At 41.8% G+C, this 23,946-nt stretch overlaps 1 protein-coding gene across 4 annotated transcripts in view; it reads left to right on the plus strand.

Annotated features, from left to right (window-relative positions):
• The window catches only part of utrn (utrophin), a 144,843-nt gene that overhangs the window by 90,922 nt on the left and 29,975 nt on the right, over positions 1-23,946 (plus strand). For all 4 annotated transcript variants that reach the window (XM_035678305.1, XM_035678308.1, XM_035678307.1 and 1 more), the window contains exons 52-60: positions 682-828; positions 3,493-3,571; positions 4,924-4,984; positions 11,048-11,109; positions 12,408-12,482; positions 15,489-15,690; positions 16,454-16,539; positions 17,979-18,136; positions 21,547-21,713. In XM_035678305.1, the coding sequence (XP_035534198.1) occupies positions 682-828; positions 3,493-3,571; positions 4,924-4,984; positions 11,048-11,109; positions 12,408-12,482; positions 15,489-15,690; positions 16,454-16,539; positions 17,979-18,136; positions 21,547-21,713 (1,037 nt within the window). The remainder of the gene's footprint in view (positions 1-681; positions 829-3,492; positions 3,572-4,923; positions 4,985-11,047; positions 11,110-12,407; positions 12,483-15,488; positions 15,691-16,453; positions 16,540-17,978; positions 18,137-21,546; positions 21,714-23,946) is intronic.

Consider the following 23,946-nt stretch of genomic DNA (forward strand, 5'->3'; position numbering starts at 1 on the left):
TCCTCAAGGAGACCTGGCCAAGAAACGAGCAACACATTTAGTTAACAAGCTGAAAAATAAATGACAGCACTTCCTAATAAACAAACAACAATACATGAAAAAGTCACAAAGGAGAAATAGAGGACAGAGGAGAGAAAAAACAGTGGCACCCAAAATAGTCACGTAATGGTTCACACAGGTTGCATGAGCAAAGGCAACTCCTCTACTGTTGCATTCATTTGGCTGTCTGTTACACCACCCCACATCTTAATGCTTGCCTCCCCATGGTATGGACAGTCTGGCCAATTATTCCTCTTAATATCCACGTCATGTAGGCATCCACTTTAAATCCTTATTAATAGATTTTGCTACATTTTGGAAGCACTCCTCGCCAGTATGTGACACATGCAAAGTATGCAGCCATTAGGTTTCTATTGAGAGCTGCAAGTATAAATACAAATTATAGTTCAACAAAATTCAATTTAAAACTTGATTTATCTCCAATTAGAGATTAGGAGGTCAACAGAGTAAACAAGAAAAAGATAAAAAACAATTAAGATGAAATGGAGGATAACTGACAGGAAGTTATTGTTTGTGAAATAAACTTTACGATTATGTAATTAGTAAGCCTAAGTTAATAATTATAATAAAGTTACAATATCCATTTTTTCACATTGCAACAATATAAAACTTTCTGTTCAGGCCTTCAGAGAGGAGATCGCACCGCTACGTCAGGATGTGAGAATCGTCAATGAGCTCTCTGCGGAGCTGACGCCGCTGGACATCCAGCTGTCCTCCACCGCCTCCAGACAACTGGACCAGCTCAACATGAGATGGAAACTGCTACAGGTAATTTAAATCCTGCTGAATCATCTGCAGATCTTAGAGCAGAGAAACATGCTCTGTCTTGCTTACTCTTCAGTTCCCTGCCACGTTTCTTCTCACAGCATTTTGTCCACACTTGCCTAAATTAATTAATGCTTCTTCAATGTATCTTGAACCTCTTTCTTCCTGTTCCCTCATTCTCCTCCTGCCTGTCTGTTGTAATCTCTTCCGTCTGTGTTTCTTCCCCCTAGTTTTTCCCCCCGCCGCGTGCGTGCTGATTTCACTTTGTGTCAGCCGAACACACAGGGGACCGAGAGTTGTCCCTCTACTTGTGTACCTGTTTTATTTGAACACGGCTCTGTTCTCACTGCAACACTTTGTCACTAAACATCAATGGACACTGTTCTCACAGAGCAGCAGTCACATTCTTGGCTCTCTATGCGCTTGAATGTCTTGGTCTGATCCGCCAAGGGACTCGCTGAGTGTTTCTCAGAGAGGAGCGTGTCTCAGCCCTAGAGGGAAAGTCGTGGAGGAGTCTCTTTGCAAGTCATCACAAGGAAAGAGAAGAGGAGTGATGTTGGTTGTGAATTAGGGAGTGGAATCTGCTGAGTTTAGTTTGTATGAACACAAGAGCACACAGTGTACAATTCAAATCAGTGAGTGTGTCTGTTCTTTCAGATGTCTTCTCTTTATCAAGCAAGTCAATTATCCTATTTCTTTTTTTCCCTTTCTACACTGCGTCCTCATGAGGTCTTGAGACTACTCAACATTCACTCTCTTTTTGTTTCACTGAGTCTTTTCACTGATTGCCAGTTGCTCATCTTTTCTCCATCTGTATCGACTGTACATGTTTTGATCATGACGGAGTAGTCAGAGATAGGTGCAGAGAAATGTGATGTCCCAAGTATTTTTCTCCTTAATGACCGACTCTTTGAGCCTCTGAGATCCTTGACCAAGATGCCGGTGATGCCTGTGGTGCCCAGTGGTAGGAGGAGTGAACACAGGTTAGGCTGCCCAGCTTTGTTGGGATCAAAGACACTGTCCTTTCTGCTGACTTCACTTGAAGTTTTTTCTTGTATACAGTCACGTGGCATTGTTGTTGTAGAAGAAGGCGTGTGGGCAGAAAAAAGCAGGAAAGGGAGTTATGTGTTGAGAAAAAAAAAAAAGAAAGTCTTGGAACTTAAAGTCATCCCTTTTTAAGTGTGACACTGCCGCAGAGGGAAACTGGGAAGCTGGGCTAATTTGTAGCCTTGTGATATTTCCCATGTACTGTACAGACACCAGCTTAATAGTCTGTCTGCCCAGAGAATGATCATAACTCAAATACTGAGTCAGAGGAGGGCAGCGTTTCACTGGACTGCACACTTTGTCTCTCTGTTGTCCGCTCGTTTTATTTCTTTCAGCCTGCAGGATGGCGACAGCTTCACTAATAAGCCAGATCTGACTGTGTAGTTTGATGATGTGGTTTTCATATGCAGACAGCTCCCATCTTCTTCTCAGTGGGACAATGACCATAATAGCCATTAGTGGCCAGAAAGAAACTGAGCTATTGGCCTTTCTGTGCCTATTTCCAGGATCCCTGTGTGGACAGCTGTTATCTGGCTGCCATAACGCCTGAGGTGTGTGTTTGTGGGTGTGTGTGAGTCTCAATATTACAGACTGCCAATACTGTCCTGCTAGTCAGTCCAATGGAGCAAAGCAACCCCACAGCTACGTCAGGCACAGGTGCACTGCTTGAGAGGTCAATACACAGCTTTAGCTGGGATGCAGGAGTGCGTGCGTGCGTGCGTGCGTGTGTGTGTGATTGATAACTCAAAGCTGTATAAAGCTTCACCTTTCACTGAGTACACTGCATGAAAGGTTGGAACAGTTCAGATCTAGCATTATTTATAAGGAAGCTGTTTTTATATACAGTTTTGAAGTAATATAGGCAATATGGAATACAGGAGGAAAGTGAAATCAATACAATTTGATTTGATTTACAATGAGACAATATATATTTGTCTACTGTGTGGGATTTTTGCTATTCCATTAATACAATTGAGCTATATTTTGTTGTTGTCTGTACTGTAAATCACTGCGACTGTTTAATAGCAATACTTGATTTTTATGCACATCAATGCATCAATGTGATGAAGTACCTTGATTCGTCAGTTTTATTTCATCTAAAAAAGTTTCTATTTCACAGAAAAATGACAGTACGTTGCAATATATACAGTAAGAGTGATAAAGGGCAGGGGTCAGGAATCTCGATAAGGTGTTTACATGCCACAGTATTCCAGTTTCTATAAGAGTGTTCAAGCTGGCATATTTGGATTTCTCAAACTGGGATTGGGTCAAATTCTCCTTGGATTAATCAGTTCAATCACTTTTGATTTTACCGATGCTATATCATTTCTACAGTATCGGTAAACTGCTATACAGTGGTAAATGACATAGCATATATTAACTCTATACTCATTCAAGATATGATACTATATGTATTTATACCTCTAAAAGAAAAAAAGTTTCTTGAGCTTGGGGGTTTTACAGCAAATCCACTTCCAACTTAATTGCACTGAAATTGAATTCATTCCAACCATGACGCCATGTCCAGCCACTGTAAAGTTCGGTTTCGCTGAGTGCAACTTTGAGGCCTACAGCTGACTGTCTTCTCCCATCTGTGTGTCTGTGTGTGTCATCGTACAGGTGGCGGTGGAGGACCGACTGAAGCTTCTTCAGGAAGCCCACCGAGACTTCGGCCCCTCCTCCCAACATTTCCTCTCCAGTGAGTACAGAGCCAATTACCTCTCGTAGGAAATTAGAAAATTTTTGGGGGTGACTTGGTTTTACATCCCCCTAATTTTTTTTCAGCTGTACGCTTCAGTCATGCATGCTCAGTGAATATGTTGGTACACGCGCATACTCACACACACACACACACACACACACAGTTTGCAGACGAGGCACTTTACTCTTGAATAATGCAAGGCTTAATTACAGCTCTCCACCGACTCCCTCCTCTTCCACCCTCTTTAGAATGGTCATTAGCAGAGAGAGAGAGAGGAACAGAAAACAAGCTGGAGAGAAAGAGAACAATGCACGAGTGGAAACATTGAAAAAGCAGCCGTCCTGTCTCATCTCCTCCTCTCATCCTTCGTCGTCTCTCTCTCTCTCTCCTCAGTCATTTTCTATAATCATACAGCCATTAGTGTTCTTTCTGCTCCACCTGATTTGCTTTGCTGGCTGTCAGGCACAGAGACAAAATGGACGGTGTGTGTGATTCAGAGCAGGTGGTAAGCCCGGCCGCTGTGTCGTGTCACCAATAGACATGAGTTTACCTTGTGAGTCCTACTGAGAGCTCAGCAACCGCACCAGACAAAACAGCACTCTGTCTCTTCTTTCATCTTCCTGGCACTATGACACTATCTACTCCATCACACATTCACTCTCATTACACTAGTAGCTTAATATTCCCTCAGGGATCAATAAAGTACTGCGTCCTTATCTTGCCCTATCCATCTCGTATATCTCCCAATCTCGCTTAATCTCTTTCTCTTACTGTCTTTTCATCTCTCTATCGGAGCGTAGAGTTGTGTCAAGGAGGAGGGAAAGTGGGAGGGCGATAAATCAAGCAACATTTCTGCTCCATATTGCTCTTGAGAGCTTCTCAAGTCTTATATTTGGTTGGTTTTAATGCCGCTTGTCATTTTTTAAATTTCCTTGGTCTGTCAGTATTTATTGTCTTCTTTTGTATTCCATAAAGATTATCATAAACCTGGGCACGTGGCACCTTTTCTCAAAAGTAATTTTCTCTCAATTTATGAATGTATTTTTCTCTTTCATGCCGTATTATCACCCTCCTCCCTCCAAGAAAACCATACCCATCTACTGTTTTTTCCCCCTCCCAATTTCATGCACCGTAAGAGACTTCCGTCCATGGCTAGACTATGTTATTATGGAAGTGTTAGATGTGAAAATTATTTCAAGTCAAGCCCCAAACACTAAATGGATTACTGTACTGCATGGTAAAATTGTCCAATGTTTATTAAGATGGTGTCGATTTTGACTGCTCAACTTTCTCTCCATATCTCCTTTTTCTCTTTCTTTCTCCCTCTCTCTCTCTATCTCTGTTTGTAGCTTCTGTACAGCTTCCCTGGCAACGTGCAGTTTCTCCGAATAAGGTTCCATATTACATCAAGTAAGTGGCGAGAAATTAATTTGATAGCCATGTGTCTGTATAAATTGTATGCATTTGTGTTTGTGTGTTGATTATTGTACACTGGCAGGCATTTATCACACAGCAGTCAGTAAGAGTCTGTAAAAATGCTCTTGCTTTTTTTTTTTTGTTGATAACCATCTCCTTTATTAACGCCTTCTAATTGGTTTTGTGTGTGACCCCTTCGTACAATGCTACAAGTTTGTGAGTTGAATAACGATTTTCGCATCTCAGGCTGTTTTATTTGACTTATTTTTAGAGGCTTTAAGAGGTCAAACTATGCAGTATTTAACCAAAAGGTTAAAGGAAAGTCTAGAAAATGAACAAAATATGAATAGAACTCATTAGATTCATTTTGGGACCACTGTGGGGGTCTCAATACCCAGTTTGGGAGCCACTGTCCTGGAATTGAGATGCAGTCTACTGTAGATTGTGCAGGTTTGTAAAAATATCCTTCTTGAATATGCCTCATCTAGGTTAGGTTAATGCAATCAGACCAAATATGCCGTCTAGTCAGATTGTCGTATGATCTTTGAAGACTTAAATTTGCATCTTTGGAAGGAAAATGGATGGCTACTCTATGTAGGTTTCCAGCTGTTATATCCTTCTTAAGGTTGACCCAAATGTGGGCAGCGTGGTGCAGATGGAGCTGAATTTATGTTTTTGATTCTGCAGTTGAACAACGTTCATCGTTGACTATGAAATAGCTAATTATCTAATACTTAAGACTTTTTAACCTTTTCACATTAAATCACTGACCTCTAGCGACCTCTCACATACATCACCCACAAATGGTCAGGTAGCTATTGTACCATGTATATTCTGTGCACGTACATAATTTATTTTACTCCCAATTAGGAGCTTCTTCCTGCCAATTTGCTCTAGTGTGTATATTAAAATTCAAGCTGTTTCACCTTCACATTTCTCATTCAGACCAGCATTAGCACCTCCTTTTGAATAGATAATACCTGGCTGAATCCCAGGACAGCTTCCCACACTGTTCTAATAGTGACTATAACAACTTTAGCTTGACGTCTTGCTTCCCATTCTAATTATTGTCTAATCTGGCCAAACAGCAGGTTTTTATTTAAACAGGTAGAGAGGTTGTCTGTGTCTGTAGCGAACAAGATAGCTTCTCTACTGTTCAGGAAATGTCAGTTCTGAAACTTTGACGGACCTCATTACCCAGAAATCATATGACCATATGTCAGTGAACTGCTGACTAACCAAACTCCTATTTTTGGCTGGTAGTTAGAAAAATCGTTGGGTAGCAGTTTCAGCTATCGTTTGTCAGTCCTGCTTTCTTTGTTTCACTCTTTCTCTCTTCTGTTGGCACACTGTTACAGCCTGACTTTGTGATTTAGGATGATAAAATGGGTGTAATTTTTAGGGCTGCCCCCTTAAATCGCCTTGCGCCCTGGGCCGAAATGTCACTATGTCAGTTTGTCAAATAGCCATTTTTCAAAAATTCCCCATGCACCATTGTCCACAAAACAACTGATAATAAAAGCCTCAGCTACGAAGATTTACACGTGTAGTGTTGTCTCAGTGATAGGTTAAACTCCAAAAAGTTTGGTGCAACGTTAAACAAGGAAGTCAAAACCGTTGATTCCGTTTATTGAATCATATTGATCATTTAATTTGGCAGGAGGGCAAGATGAAACGTTTTCAGAGGGACAATAAAGACACAGACAGAGATGGAGAAAAATAGGATTTAGGCAAGGAGAGAGAGGGGGAGGGACACCTGCGCGGAGTTTGGGCCTTGCAGCTTGGCACCAGAGGGGGATCAGAGATGAAAGCCAGAGACAGGCAATGACTCGGAGGACAGGCTTATAACTTTAAAGTCAACAACAGCCTGTGATCACAGATGTGCCCAGCCAATGAACCTGCGTCCGCCCACTCACACAAACAAAACACATATGCACAAGGACATTCAGAAAAATTGACAAATAGAGATGCGCATCCTCATGCTGGCAACCGAATGCTTACACGCGCCCAAAGATGCATTTGAACTCCAACTGGAACCGAGCTCAAACTAACCAAACACACACAGACCCATTGTGAGCACACACCATATGTTCTGTCCATGCCTCTAGGTTGGTTGGACCACGTTTATGCTTCTCCACGGCCGCTTCCACGTTAACCCTAAATTGCCTTTCAGAAACGGGAAGAAAAGAATCAATCCTCCTCCAACTTTAACCTCAGTGTGTGGCTTTTTTTTCCTCCTTCATTTTAAAAGGATGATTGTCTGCTGGTACATACAAATATACATGCAGGCTGGTGCACACTCATACATTCCGACTTAATTTGCAGCTTGGAAACCAAACTCCAAATCCGTCTACAGGACTAATCACAGGTCGCTTTCAGTGCCATGACATCCTTGGGACACCCGCATCAGTCTTTGACACATTCATTTCCCCAAACCCCTCCTCGTCTCCTCTTCCATCTCCTCTCATACTCTGCCTCTTTTCTTTGTGCTGACAAAGGGCCCCTGATTAAAACTGCGCCTTGTCCACCCCCTGTAGTGAGGAGTTCAAACGACATATTGGGGGATAATCAAATGGCTTCACACAAGTTCTGTGCCTGTCGCCTCATGCTGGCAACCTCTAATGCTGTCCCATTTCACCCATTCTTGCCTTGAGAGGAAATATAGCAAGACTGCATCTCTGCAAAGATTAAAGAAAGTTTCCTCTACATTTTAAGGCTTTTCTGGATGTACTGTCTGTGTTTTTGTCAGAAAACATGTTGGGTATCCCTAACAGAACAGACAGGCTTTGTATACATGAGTTGACTTAATGCATCCCATTCTCAGGGTGCCTTTGTTATGTTGAAATGAATGTTGAATGCAGTTTTAAGAAGAATCCAAAGTTATCCAAGCTGCATTTCCGAAGCAGAATACTGATAAGGGAGGGAGGGGGTTAATATTTTAAGAGCAGAAAAGAGGCAGAGGAGGAAAGGTGAAAACTAGAGAAAGAAGATGTCAGATGGTGAATGCAGGCACTTATCACCTGTCAGAGACACTTCTTGATAAGTCTGGCAGGTTGCTGTCACCATAAATAAATTTTTTTTTAAATCTTTCTATTGCCTACTCAGATTTTTGACTAATTCTGTCTCTTCGGATACCCAGATACGCAAGTAATCATTCATCTGCACACTCATGATTATTCAGGACGCGCTCTCAGTGTGTGACAGTGACAAACTCTCTGCAGAAGTGTTGGCTGGTCTGCAGCCAACAGTTTGATGGAATACGTCCGCACCTTGCCCTATTGTCCATCCTTGACCATGGGGAAGGTGGGTGAATCCCAGAGGAATTGTGTTATTGACATTTTACTGTCCCTTCATAGGAAAGACACGCATAGTCACTGGGAGTGGGAAACTGTGGTTATGATCAGTTATGAAGCAGCAGAGAAGAAGTGAGTAATTAGCAAAACAACTTAAACCTTCTGCTGGACTCTGTAGCAACTGGAAATGCCAATGAGACACAGAAAATGGCAAAGGAAATAGCAATTATTATAAGCTTAATTGTTATCATGGTGATCTGTTAGTCTGAGCGGGTCAGGACGTGCACTTCTGTCACAGGGTTTTAGTGGCCTACTTTTCCCGTTCGCTGAGACAGAAATCTCATAAAAACATCTTGTGGAAGGTTATTTTTTCTTTCAACCCCACAGTGCCCTAGTGACTACATAAATGTCATCCTTCCTCCGCCCGCTACAGTATCCCCGTCCGTGACCCCATTTGATTTGTTGTGGCTTACACTGAGATGTCATTTAATGATGTTTATGAAGGAAATGTCACATGCATTGCACAAGAGCCAAGCGGCTTCATCCCCAGCTCTCACGCTCTCGCTCACCGTTTACCCAAGAAGAGTAAAAAACGAGCATTCGTTGTCGGTTATCTTGTCAAATACAGTACGGACACAGAAGTGGTGTCACAGCAATCAATAATTATTGTCCTTATCGATTCTTCTGTAAAGTCATAAAAGCAGCAAACCATTACATTTAAAAAGCTGGAACCATAGAATGTAAATATGACTTTAACCAAAAGTAATCATCTTACTTCTTGTTGATTATTTTCTAGTGACTGATTAGTCAGTTAATATTTTTTTGAACACGTGTTCCTTTGATTTGTTTATGGTGTGAAAGCAGGAAGGATCATACGTCATCTGTATAAGCAATGTATATATTAAGTGTATATAATATATGATATATGACTTCAATCTTCCAGCTCTTGATTCATTTGTAAAACAGCCAATATGAAACCAAATTAAAGATGGAAAGACCTCATACTGGGTTGAGGTTCACCAAGGATGTACTTCTGTATGTATCTCCAACAAGCTTTCAAATATCTGCCAAAAAATCCCTGTCTTTGTCCCCTGCTCTTTAATATTCTCGGATGCCTCTCCTCTCGCCTATGAATGTTTCCTGCTGTGTTATCTAAACTCTAGCACCGTTGTAAATGTGTCACCAGTTTGCTTTTCTTTGGCTCACATAGGACAACAAAAACATTGCTTACGCATTACAAAGGGAATGTGTTGAAGGGAAAGCTTTGTGGACAGTTGAACCTGACAACTCTCTCGCCCTCATTCTGGCATTCATGAGCTCTGGCACAAGCTTCTTAATTTTTTTTGTTAATGGAAATGCTGCCTGCAAGATTCTTTTGTGTAGTGAGTTGATTGTGTGTCCCATCATTGCATCAGCTCTATCTTGTCTCTGATGTACTCTTCTACACTTTAATGACAAAAATGTTTTCTGACAATTACTGTTGGGAGATGTTTGGCCTTGAGAGCCAGTGTTCTTCCTCGTAGTTGTTTGTTTGTGTGGAGCAAATATCAGCAATTCCCCTAACCTGTGTTCGGGGAAACCCTTTTGTCAATTCAGTCAAGCTCTTTGTAGCCCATCTAAATAAAACAGAAGCTTGTGCTTAGCGCAGGGAGGTCCAGGCATTAGCGCTGCCTGTGCAGGTGTGAATGGGGTCATCAAGATGCACGGCGATTGAATAGTGAGGCACACCTGTGTACAAGAAGGGCTCCCGTCGTCCACTCCACCACCTCCGTTCACCGTCGGCACTCGACTTCACTTCCTGCTGCCTCTCAGCGGAGAGCGGGTCGTCGCAGTAACCACAGGGGAGTCTGTGCATTCAAAAGCAGACTTTTACTTCAAAAAACGTCTTCTAGAAATCTTTTCAAACATTCCACGCAGATCTGAGTACGGTCTCTGACAGTCAGGTGTCATCTTGACGCACGCACACACACACACCTCACAGCCAGCAGAGCTCATAGATGCACTGATTGGCAGCTGCAGCTTGTGAAAATCCGGTTCTTTGCTGTCCTGTGTGTGTGTGTGAAGGCAACCATGTTTGATCAGTTCTTGCATGGGTCTTTTTTTATTTATTTTTGTAGTGTTGGTTTCTTTGTAGATTGATGGTTGGTTTGTTCATGTTGTTCTATGTGTGTGTATGTGTGTATTTGTGATGCTCCCGTCTGAAGCAGAAATGTAAACAGGGAGTTGAGACTTGGTCCACTTATATTTATGTCCCCATGGTGCTATGAAAGGAATATACTGTTGTGATGAGAGACAGTATACGTCTGCTTGTGTGTGTGTGTGTGTGTGTTTTCTTACTGTCTCATTTAAAGGAACTTGTTTTGTGTGTGTCATGGATGATTTGTGGAGGGATCTGTAGCCTCTGTCCCCAATTTGCTGTGATAACAAAAGAGTTTTCCAATAAAGCCATCAGTGTTTGCACACGTCAAATGATGATGACAATAGTTATGTCAGCTTGTGTACAATTCCAAGTGTGTATTCATTTTTGCCAGAGTCTTCTGTGTACTTTTATTTTCTGTGTATATTTGGTGTACTGTAGCTTTCAAAGTAGTTTTGTCTGCCATTATGTTTTTTTTTTTCCTTTTCTGATAGGCCTTGAAAGTGTTTGTCACTATCTGTATGTGTGTGTTTAGACGTCAGTGGGTCCCGTTCTGTTTGTGTGTCAGCTTATGTGTTTTTTGTGTTTCTCAGTCTAATAGTTCTCCTCTATTGTCTTGGTATTCAGTCACCAGACACAGACAACATGCTGGGACCATCCAAAGATGACAGAGCTCTACCAGTCACTAGGTAAGAAACACAAACAATCTTACAAAGACTTTGTTTAAGGGTCAGTTTAGCTTTTACAAAAAACACACTTCCTTAGTAACCTCTATTGATATCAGGTTATGCAGATAGTTTGAGTTTTTTTGGCCGAAAGAGTTGTCTGAGATGTTTGCCTTCACCCCAAAACAATGGAGGTGAATTTTATTTGTGGTGTATTAAAAAATGTCATTAAAAAATTCAACAACTATATTTCTGCCCAGAAACCTTGTCCCTTATCCAAAGAATTCACTCCAAGTTGTTTTATAGCTTTGTTGGTAAAACACTGCAATGAAAATGTTTCACAGTGCGTTTTCCTGAGTTATGGGGCTGCTGATTCTGAGAAATGACGCCACAAACAAAATTCCTTTCACTGCCCTTGTATTGGGATGAAGGCAAACATTTCAGAGAAAGATATTTCAGAGAAAGATATTTCAGAGCATGGGCAAATTAGCTCAAAACTATCTACATGGCCAGATACCACTACAGGTACATCATACATTTTTTTTTTCTTTAATTTGGTTGACCAGACCCTATAATAAAATGAATAAAGGCCATTTAATAGAAGTGTGCTGGTCTTTTAACAGACTAGAGGTGACTCCCACACAGATCATAAATGGTGGCAGCTTCGTATTTCAAATTGCAAAAATGTTTGTGTTCTAGCATGATCATGCATTGGTCAGACTTTTGATTTGATTCATGTCAAATAACCACGAGAGGAAAACTCTTGTGTTGCAAATCGCAGCTTGGACGTTGTACATTTTAAGAAACAGGCCAGTAGTCTTTTGAAGGTTAATTCCTGATGAGGGTTAACACAATCTTGCAGACCCATTTCTCTCTTGTCTAGATAGTTTACCCTTTACATTTAACTTGGAAATTGCACCCTGATCTTTTCACTCTCTCTCCTGCTCCCTGTTAATATCCATATGCATGTCTCCGTCCCTGTGAGGCGGCCAGTATGACTGTTTTTTAATGAGCAGCGAGAAAAGTAATAAGCTGTGAAACTTTGGGAGCGTTTGCTGTAGGCCAGCAGCTCAACAAATAGCACCAGCCCCCACTGAGACAGAACTCACTAACCTAATTACACTGTCCACATTAACCACCCCTCCCCTCAGTCATCTCCATAGACAATAACTAACAAAAATCTGGCTTTCAATGAAGACAAGAGGTCCTGCTTGTGTTGCCCAGTGGGCAGATTTCTGTTGCACTTTATTTTCTGAATTTCTGCGTCCGTTTTCTTTTTGTCCATCTACCTTTCATCTCTCTGTCTCTACCCCCGCCTGTAGCGGACCTGAACAATGTGAGATTCTCAGCGTACCGAACAGCCATGAAGACCCGCAGACTACAGAAAGCACTGTGCTGTAAGTAAGACACGCACACACACACACTCATACACACCTTAATACCTACAGTCGTGGTCTGCGTCTTTTGAAGTCTGGGTGCAACGAGGGGATGCAGTAATGATTTGAAGCATTGCCAGACGCTGTGCCAGACCAACGCAGGAGCCAAGGATATTTTGGCTTTAAAATGTTACGCACTTGATCAGTGTGTGTGTGTGTGTATGTGCATGGGTATGTCCGTGCACGGTCACAGCTGGTGCTTGTGTTAAGCCTGTTGAGCATAGCCTCATTTGGTGTGCACAGGTGGGAATCTTTATGGGCTGTGATTTTTTTTTTTTTTTTTTTTTTTTTTTAGACCACGGAGGTGCGTTTTTTTTTTTTTTTGTTGTTGTTTTGTTTTTATAATGGAGCTTTGAGAACGATGGCTATTATCTGCAGTCTCAGGTGGCTATCAACTCAATCTACACACATACTCACACACACTGCAGGTGCACGCAGACTCCCTCTTTGTGAGGTTTCAACGAGCATGGCAGCAGCTACTTGGGCTCAGCACAGTGCAATGGTAATGGTGACAAATGTTAACTGTTATACAGCTGTTCACATTATTATAGCAACACGCACTGCGAGCCCACACTGCTCGTTTACGTCCTGCTGTTTGTGAGAAGTTTGTGGGCATGTGTGAAACAAATGCCTCATGTACGCAGGTATGTGTGCAGCTTGGGCCTGTGTACCGGACTAATCGTGGGTATCAAAGTGTGTTATTGTGTTTGTTGGTTGTTAATGAGTTTGAATGATTTGAGCATTTTAGTTTGCTATCTCGTATTGCACCTCTGATCGCATGCGTGTGTTTGTGACCGGAATGCATTAGTCTGAGTGATTTCGACTTGGGGCACTGCAATTCAATTTCATCCATTAGATTAGAACAGCCACAGCACAGAACTCACACATACACACACACACACCACACACACGACACGACACACACACACACACACACAGCACACAACAACATATACGGACACGCAGGAAGGATCAGTAGTCTTACTTAGTTATTGCCTGAATTCAGTGTGGAATCTGTGCTGGAGACCCTGTGTGTGCCTGTTACATGTTTGCAGTTGGTGCATCACTGAGTTACCTTCTACCACTGCACTGTGTGTGTGTGTGTGTGTGTGTTTGTGTGTTTGTGTGTGTTTTTGTGTGTCCCAGCACACATGACAAGGATACTATAAAATGGCTAATTGGGTTAAGTCTGTGCCAGGGGGCTGAAGAAGCACAAATGAGCTTGCATGGCATCCCGCTAATGTGCCACAGCCTCTCAGCTTCATCTCTGCGTGTGGAGTGAGAAAGCTCAAGAGAAGTAAAGTTTTGCTTTCTGACAGCATGGCCGCCCTGCTGTGCCCACTACACGCTGATACACCCCAGTAATTAGTGCTGTCTGGGGAACGGGGGGTAACATAAGGCAAGGAAAGCCATGGAGGGGTTGACGAGGAGCGAGCATCGGGGCAAATGAGGAGACTTAAGTGAGGTGGTGAGAGGGATGAGGTTTGTAGAAGAAGGGGGCAGAGTTTAAATGGTTTCTGGAGAAGTGCTAGAGGGTCGGAGGAGGAGATGCATACAGAACTATGGAGGGTTCAGAACCTTTTATCCATTGTTGCACTCACTTGTTGTCAAAAGTTTTTAAGCCTCCTGTGTTTTAGTATTGTTTAGATAAATCTGAAGCAATATGCTGTAATCAATACCCTGAAAATAGAAATGCACATAAGTGGAAGATCTAAATAAGTTGAGAAATGTTTGTGAGGTTTATTTTGTGCTAATGATCGATCTCTACACTCCCTGTGATGGCCTTCATTTCTGTTATGCTAATTAACCACCTGTGGCAGAAACACACTGTGAATTAGTTTTACCACCTAGCAGTGTTAACACAGAGATGGCATTAAACTGGTTGACCTTTTCAGTGGACCTGGAATAAAAGCCCCAATTAAGAGTCCCAATTGAGAAGAAATAGCTCAACATTTTGGGAAATAATCTTATTTTCTTGCCCACAAAAACAAACGAGACGTAACGTGTTTATTAGTGAGGATTAGAGATGTGGGTAGGCGGATTTATTTAGCTGTGGACAGTCAGGCCACCTGTGTCCAGTGTTTGTGTTAAGCTAAGCTAAGCTAACTGGCTGCTATGTCCATTATTAAACAGACAGACATGAAAGGGATATTGATCCTCTCATCAGTATATCGATACAAGACAGAATTAGGCAGAACAATGCTACTGTTTTAGCAGTTAGTATACAAAACTTTACCAAGTACCGTTTTATACTTGGATGCACCTTAAGAAAGCTATCGCACTTCAAATGGACTTTTAAATGTTTTTCCTTTTAATTTAATTAATTTAATTCAATTTTTTTGTTTTTTGCTGGTTTTGTTCAGTTTCATCCCTCTGTTTTCCCACTCTCTTACATTAAAGATACATAAGTGATAGCTACAGTAGAATGAAGCTATAATTGAGACATTGATATAAATACAATATGTAGCCAACAAATTAAATTAGAAGAAACTAGACTCTCATTGTGACTCTTTTACATTTGTCTTTTTCCGTTCAGATTTCTCTCTCATATTAATATTTCACCACAATGATCTGTCTGTTCTCTGTCTGTACTCCCGGCAGACTCCCGCACTTGGTTGTTTTGAACTATTTTGGACAAAACATCAGTCAAGTCTGCAGTTTTGAAGTGCCTCAATGAATAGTCTGCCATTTTCAGCTCCTCGTCCTGCTCAGATATGTTGGCATTTGTAGAAAAATCTGAGTCACTTCTGAAAGCCCAATGAAGGAGTCTGAAAGGTTACTAATGGTTCTGACTTGCTCTTTTTTCTTTTCATTCCCTGCCACCCTTTGTGTGAATTTGTTAAAAAAAAAAAAATTCTTTGTTCCTTCTCTGATCTCCTCCCCTTTTCACTTTCACTTCTTTCTCCCAATCGTCCTCGTTTTTGTCTCCTTAATGTTTCTCTCCTACTCTGTCTTCTATTTTTGCAGTGGACCTGTTGGACCTCAGCGTGGCCCAGAACACCTTTGAGCAGCACAAGCTCACCAACAACAACCAGCTGCTGTCCGTTCCCGACGTCATTAACTGCCTGACGTCCATCTACGATGGCCTGGAGCAGGAGCACAAAGACCTGGTCAACGTGCCACTCTGCGTTGACATGTGTCTCAACTGGCTGCTCAACGTTTACGACACGTAGGTTTTGTGCCATCTGTTTTGCATTTTTTAGGAATTAGCCTCCGTTTGTTTTCTGAATTTGTCACTGATTTTCTACAAAACCCTGGACTCCTGCATGTTGCCACCTGCATCCTATAAAGTTTGTTTCTTCAAGTGCCACCAAATACAGCGTGTAAAATTTCTTATATCAGATTGGATGAACGTGGCAGAACTGATGCATCTCATAACTCTGCTCATGCATTTTTTATACTCTTCATTGCTGTCATCTGTGCATAATTATTGTTATACATATTTACAGACTCATGTGCTCTCTCCATATGCACCAGAAAGTGTCTCAGTTTGTATGCTCGTGGCTATTACACACAGGCTGTTTGTTTGAGACCAGACATGCATACACACATGTTCAAATACATGCTGTGCGGGCCTAAAGGGCATGGATATGCTGAATAATCACGTGTATACATGCTGTGAACCCACATGGTTACAGGTCAAAACATTGTTTGCGGGTACACAGAAAATGCATTAACATTTTCACCAGCTCTCCCCCACAATCAAAGAAGTACAAGAGCACACACACACACACTTGAAGATTCTTCTCTTTCCAGGCACATAATGATTTTCTGTCACTGCTGTTGCATATAATTCAGATCTGAACTGAAGTGAACACACAAACATACTGTTTATACACAAACATACACCCACAATAAATATAACTGAGTCATTGCCACTGAATCTGATGTGTGGGTGTTTGTGTGTGTGTGTCTCTGTGTGTTCCCTGCAGTGGTCGCAGTGGGAAGATCCGCGTCCTGTCCATGAAGATCGGTTTGCTCTCTCTCTGCAAGGGACACCTGGAGGAGAAATACAAATGTAAGTGCCAAAGAGTAGGTAAGATATCTGCTGATGCACACGTGGACTTAAACACAATGCTGTCCCGCCCCTTTTGTACAGGCCAGTCTGCGGCGAGTCCATCCCATACTGCTCCAGCATGGCTGCAATCCCAGCAGTATTAATCAAACTCACAGACAGCGAAAGAGAGAGAGAGAGAGAGAGAGAGAGAGAGAGGAGACAGAGAGAACGGGTCGTCTAATTAGATGAGAGACCTCCTACGCGTTCCCCCTGTTCTTTTATTTAATTTTCTTTTCTGATTTATTTTTGAGGATTAGGGAGCGTGAATATAGGCTTGCTGCACTGGGAGGAGACTGTCATTATGGCTTCCTGCTCTTTGTTTCTGCTGCTTTATCTCTCTCTGTCTATCTTCTTCCGCTGTCACTGCTCACACACCATTGTTCATCCATCCAACAGTGCCACTTTGTCTTCTGTCCTATCTTACTTACTCTTGCTTCCCTTCTTTTCTCCATCCTTCCCCTCTTCCTTTTTCTCTCCCCCATTCTCTTGCCATGGCATGCCTGAGCCTATTCGTTCCACTGGCAGTTTCTATTAGCCTGAGAAGGGTATCAAGCACGCCTGATTGCATCCTTCCTCCTTTACTCTTTTAGAGTCTCATTGGCTGTCAGTCCCATGCATATAGCTACACTGCAACACACACACCTAACCAGGCATGCTGCCATTTGACACTCTTTTTGTGACACTTGCGTGTGTCAAATGTAATCTGACAGCGGAAAGTCGTGAGTCAGAGACGTGGGTAGTTGATCAGTCAGATGACACAAGAGGTGTGTGTTGGAATGGGGTCACAAACATACATGTTTGCATGTACCACACGCGCGCACATGCATAACATGAGTTGGCATCGGGGCCAAGCCTCACACAGAGATCAAAGTCAACTGCAAGCGGAGCAGAAAGACATGGCATGCCCTTCGTTTCTCCCTCTCCTTCCCCTCGTTCTCCGTGTTACCCTCTCTGCTCTCTTTGCTCAGTTTTATGCATGAGCTCTGGAAATATTTCATAGCTTCATCTAAAAATATAACGCTGTCAATGTGTTAACTGGCCAAGCCTTCGTGCCACTGGGCAGGCGTCCATATCCAGTACAGCTTTTGTCAGTCTCCGGGAGAATGTGTTGCAGAGTTGGAGGCACAGAGAAAGATTAGAGGAGAAAGAGCCAGGCATGTAAGAAGTAAGACAGAAAGATGAAAAATGCATCTTTTCCCTGATTTCTTCTGTGTCCTCCCACCCACATATACACCTGCTTTCCCTCCCACTCCGTGCTATACCGTCACACTTTCTCCTTCTACATCTATTTATACTTACATATTTTATTTCAAACATCACCCACATGCTTTGACTTTTTTTTTTTTTTCTCATTTTCTATCTCTACCTCATCCACCTCAACCCCACTCTCCCCCGCTCAGACCTTTTCAGCCAGGTAGCGTCAGCAGGTGACACGTGTGACCAGAGGCAGCTTGGTCTGCTGCTTCACGAAGCCATCCAAATCCCGAAGCAGCTCGGGGAGGTTGCCGCTTTCGGAGGCTCCAACATCGAACCCAGCGTCCGCAGCTGCTTCCAGCACGTATGTTCACATGCAAACACACACCAGCATGCGTTTCACCGTACTGATACACACATTTTATACTTTATAAGCTTCTAAGCTAGGGATTGAGTAAACCCATAATGCTCTTAAAACCAGATGGATTATAGGCATGGGGAAGAAATCTTTTTTGTAATGCCATTTTGGCTATGTGTTACCACTAGTTGTATAAAAAAAAACAATAGACATCAAAATCCATGTTTTTCGTTTCGATTGCAACCTGCGGCCGTTTGTTGTAGTTAGCAGTCGGAACAACTGGATAAACCAAAACGACTCAACTCAAAATGGCCTAAAGATTGCTGTTTTCTGTAATATCCAGTCATTCTTGTTTTAAAGACACATATCACATTCACATATTCTGGGGGAGTCAGGTGTTAAGTCGGTTGGTGATACACCCTCTCCAGGCAGTTGGCATCAAATTTCTTTCTTTCTTCCACTGCATGAAGTCACAATATATTATTATATTAGCTAATAAAAAAAATAAAATGGATTAGGCATGACGTTCCCAGGGAGTAATCGATTAATCCATTCCTCATGTCTATTTCCACAACCCAACCAAACATATCATGCTTATTTCTGTCAGGGTCTATTACATTATTGTATCCAAACAAAAAGAAGATACTTGTGAAAACTCCACTTTTATCCAAAGGAGATTTCTTACGTGGACACTCTCTGCGCCAGTTTGTCATCACCTATCTGATGTTCAAAAAGCTGAACATCAAGAGCTTCAAATAGATGGGATTTTTTTGTTGGGCTGTTCCCCTGCTTTGTAACAGAGCTGGGAGTGTCTCTGCCAACATTTCTGCAGTGGCCTCTAAATTTACCCATGGGTTTGTCTAGCTCTGTTTACAGGAAGGTTTCAGAGTCAGAGTAACCAAAGGTTGGTCAAAAATGGTTGTTGGCATTACTGGTAATAGTTTTTGGCAAGTGATCAGTACTGTAGGAGATTAAGTTTTGATGCATCCTCCCAAAGCTAATTGTCATTAAGCACTTCAGTTTCCTCCACGCAGCTATCTAACACCTGCCTCTCCCAATCCTGTAAAATTGCTTCAATATTTAAGCTCTGCTGACCAACCATGAAGCTTCAAATAGGCTCCAGTCTTCTGCTGGCTGTCCTTTAGTGTTTTACTGTGGCCAGCTAACCACTTTCCCTGGGTTTATCTCTAGGCGTTACCAGCATTTAATGATGTCTTCATCCCCCGGGATCACTGTTTCATTTTTCTTACTCTTTTTCCCCTGGCTCATGCTTCGGCAGTCATAAATGGGAGCCAAACATTAAAATTAGGAAGCTATAAATTTCACTGATTTCCTGCCCTGCGCCTCTCAAAATAGCCCAGTGAGGCAGTTTTGAACTTTACCTCTCTCCCTATTTTCTTCTCAAAATAATGCAAACACCTTGCCTACAATTCACTCTCTTGATGACATATTAATACACACATGCACACGAGAGAGGTGAGCATGCACAAATTGCCCACAGACGTGATCATGAATTGCTGTGCCAGCTGTAGTCCAGTTGCTCATTAATCATTCAATCATCAAAGCAAGTTGGCAGGTAGAAACTGACACACCCACACACACACACACACACAAGCAAAGCCATGTGCCACCTGTGTGTCTGTCTGCCCCGCCAGTGACAGTGCAGTCACCCAGTGCATTTGGTTTAATGGACCAGTGATGAACGAGTTGCGCCGCCATAAATATGGCCTCTTTCACTGTTCCTTTCAGTCTCCTTCATTTACCCATCCATCCGTCTATCTAGCCATCCTCTCAGCCATCTCCTCTCTGCAGTAATTAATCTGTAAGTACTATAAATCTGCCATTAGGTGGCACAGAGGAGGGAAGGCTAAAATGAGACAAGTGTATGGGAAAGGAGAGGCTGAGAGGCTCTCCAATTGTTGAGGGGAAGGTCAAATGGAAGGATGAAGGATTTAAAGATGGTTTGAGATGTCATCAGCCGGAAAGTTTCATTGGCAGTCTTCTCACTTGTTAACCAGTAACTACAAGAAGCCTTAACTACTGAACACTTAATTACCATTTTAGAGTGTTTAAGTATTTGAAATGGAAATAATAACATAGTACTAGTGTTTACCCAGGTGATCTTTAATGCTGGGTATCATTTTAGGAATATATGAACTGATCTTAAAAACGTTCACGTTCAACGTAGGCGGCTGTACAAGAACTTGCCTCATGAAACACAATCTGTAGTTGGCAAATTTTAGATTAGAAACCTTTCATGACTACAAATCTGAGTAAATCCTGGATGCCAGTTTTTGGTACTTAACCTTTTTTGATATTTGGCGCTATGAATAGATGTACCATTTAACCTTATCACACACCAAAGCTCATCTGTGAAAGTTTTTTTTAAGAACCGACTGCAAATATTGATTAAAAAGCCAATCCGTGATTCCAATTTTCAGGGTGGAATGTGTTTCTTTTAAGTACGTTTTGTTGCATTCATTTATTTTCAGAAGGATATGCTAATAAAATTGAGACATTCTACAGTCGTGCACACCATAAGCCTTTGGAAGGGATCAGGGGAACACACACCTACGCACCCACACTTACTGTCTTCCTTTTGATTATTCGCTCCTCTTATTTTCAAATGTATTCAGCCCTTTGCTGCATTTGCTGCCCTTTTTGTGTGTCAGGGTTGATGGAAAGGTCGTCTTTGATTTGTTTAGCGGTAACAAAAGCCATGTCAAAGCTTCTCCCACTGTGTAGGCTTTTCCAATGGGCTCATTATAATCTGCAGTCGAACAAAGATTCTCCTGAAATATATTTTGTGAATGTTTTGCGTGTCCTTTTAATGTCGAAATGTTGGTTTTTAAAAGGGACTCACTGTTCGTTTCACATTCAGAGTATTTAAACAATAGACCAAGCACTGTGCCAGTAAAGCTTACATAAACAATTACACCTCCAAAAGTTTAGAGCAGCAGTTAAGAGTAGGCGCTTGTGGGTGTTTTTCATAGCTACTTGCACGGAGCAATATGGCTGTTAGCTAACAGCAAAGCTATGGGCGTGTAGGACAAGGGCATTGAGGGTGTTAAAATCAATCAATTTTTATTGTTAGATATTTCAACCAATAAACATGAATAAGGAGCTCATAAAAGTTATTTAGTCTTGGTATGCAATTCAAGGCAATAATGCGCCTGAGGGGAATCATCTCTTTAGTATGTATGGTCATCTTAAATTTGTCTGCGTCTTTATTTGGCTTTCGGTAACAAGACAGAGAGTTACAGCCTGTAATTCAATTCTGCGAATGATGTTTCTCTATCATGTACAGTTTATCAGCCCTGTTTGTTGAACTTTTATAGAAACTGTAAACTTCACATGGTTCCTAAACTTTTGATTTAAAGGCTCCTAACTCTTGGCACTGCCTATTTTGTGCCCAGGTGACCAATAAGGTGGAGCTGGAGCCCAGGCAGTTTGTTGATTGGATGCGTCTGGAGCCCCAGTCTATGGTTTGGCTTCCTGTCCTGCACAGAGTGGCTGCTGCAGAAACGGCAAAACATCAGGCCAAGTGCAACATCTGCAAGGAGTGTCCTATTGTTGGCTTCAGGTAAAACACACACACACACACACACACGCTTAAATTCAGCATTAAATTCACGATTTCTGAAGCACACATACAAAATAAAGAGACTGCAACATGTAACAGGACACACAAATACCAAATGTGGCGGCGTTCTAGGTTGTTTTCTCCTGGTTGAGAATAAAGGGCAGATCTGCTCTGGAGGGCAGGCATTTATCTAAATGTCAACAGCTGATACACCACTGACTAAATACCATCCGGAGGTTTGCAATGAAACATACACACAAACGCAACCACCAGCTTCTACACACATACATACAGAGCACGGCCACGTTCGCAAAGTACACAGAGAGCCGATTGGCTGGCAAACAATCCATAACAGACCACCCTCTGATACTGTGCAGGACTGACAATCACACACAAACACATAAACATAGCTGCCTTTGTTTCACTTTGTTCCTGATCATATCTTATCTTACACTTTACAGTAACAACAGGTAATGAAAGATGCACGTTGCTGTTCAACAGCTGTAGTCAATTTATCATATAATTCAGTTTTTCACAGACGGTTTTTAGTTTAGCAGGGAAATGCTTTTTCTGTGGCTTGAGATATCTGTAACACCATGCCAAGCGAAGTTGGTTGGTAGGATTGTCCTCTTCAGATCCCTTGCTTTGCCAGCAGAAAGAGAAATGCACTCAGACATTTGATGAAGCACATATCTCCCAAGTTCTGTCATTGATCGATGAGAGGGAGCGATGGAGGGAGGGAAAGGCACAGAGCAAGTGAGAAAGAGGAAGGAAAATGCATAGCAGGCATTTTCTTGTAAGTAGCAGATTTTTATTTTTTTTTTCAAACAGGCATGGTAACATGGGATCGTTCAAAAACTCAAACAGAAGTAGAACTCAAACATGTGTTAGCAGACGTGTTTACATTTGATAAACATCAATTTAACTGCAACAGTGGGAGAGTTAACACGCCACCAAGCATGCACCATTTCCTGTGCATTCAAGCAAACTTGTCCTGAGCATCCGTTACATTTACATATTACCTGCAATGCTGGACCTGCCAGCAATGATTTAAGCTTTCTGCTACAAAATACCAGATAAATTAAGCAGGAATACTAATGTCGAATTGGACGTTGCTCTTTTTTAAATTCAATTTGCCATAGTTTGGATCTGTGATTCCCAACCAGGGGTACTTGTATTCTAGTGGGTACTTCCACAGATGTATGTATGTATAAAAAATAAAAAAAAAGATCAACATATTTATTTTTTATGTGGAAAATAATCATCCAAATACAACCATCCAAATTGGTGTGATCTTAAGTATATATATAGCGTCACAATAACAGGCTACTGTACCAGCTACAATGGGCTGCCTGCAAAGTACATACATAGTCCACCAGCCTGAGTCAGTAGTAACACCTCAGCACCATGTGTTACCACTAAAAACAAAAATGAATGGATAAACAGTTGAAATTAATGGATAACAGGTTAAATAGTTTGCAACAAGTAATAAACAGTTGAAGTAGATAGCTAAAAGTAATGCAAACAGCACAAATATAGAAAATATAATGTTATATTTTACCTATTTACTTCATGTCATTACGACTGTTATTTTTACTGTTGGCATTGATGCTTCTATTGTCGACCTTATCTTCCAATTTTAGTCACTGCCTGAACTGATCTTACGTTGATCCATAAAGCATATGAGCTCAGATCTTGCACAAAAGGTGCTTTATAAAAAGTGTTTTTGAACAGATTAGAGGATGTCACCTGAGGGGACCAGACAGTACAGGTTCCATAATTAGTGGATAAACTCATTCATTAAGGGCCCTCTCAGCCCCTCCCGCTCTGAAGGTGAATTAACGCCCCCTCCTCATAGTAATATGGTGCGTGTCAGTACGTAATAGCGCATTTGACTTGGTGGTGTCGTGTGCGCTGTTGCATCCTTTGATATATGGCATTCTCTCGTAGCTCATCAGTCAGCTAACCTTGGGAGAGCTGGAGAGGAGAGAAAGATAAAAGACTTAAGCTATTATGTCTGAATGGCTCCTGTCTCAATTTAGCTGTTAAATGGCCTTCTGGCTACAGCTGCTGCTGAGGACAACATCCTTGACAGTTGTTGTCACGTTGTTGTGTTTTGGTGGAAATCCAACTGTCTGTCACACTGTCAGCATATTGAGAAGGGTTTGAGTGTGTGAGTGTGAACGTGCATGTGGACGATGTGTGACAGTGGAAATCGACAGCTCTCCAGGAG

Source organism: Morone saxatilis, unplaced genomic scaffold, assembly GCF_004916995.1.
Source record: "Morone saxatilis isolate NCDOM2014 unplaced genomic scaffold, NCSU_SB_2.0 Contig7, whole genome shotgun sequence".
Taxonomy (NCBI): domain Eukaryota; kingdom Metazoa; phylum Chordata; class Actinopteri; family Moronidae; genus Morone; species Morone saxatilis.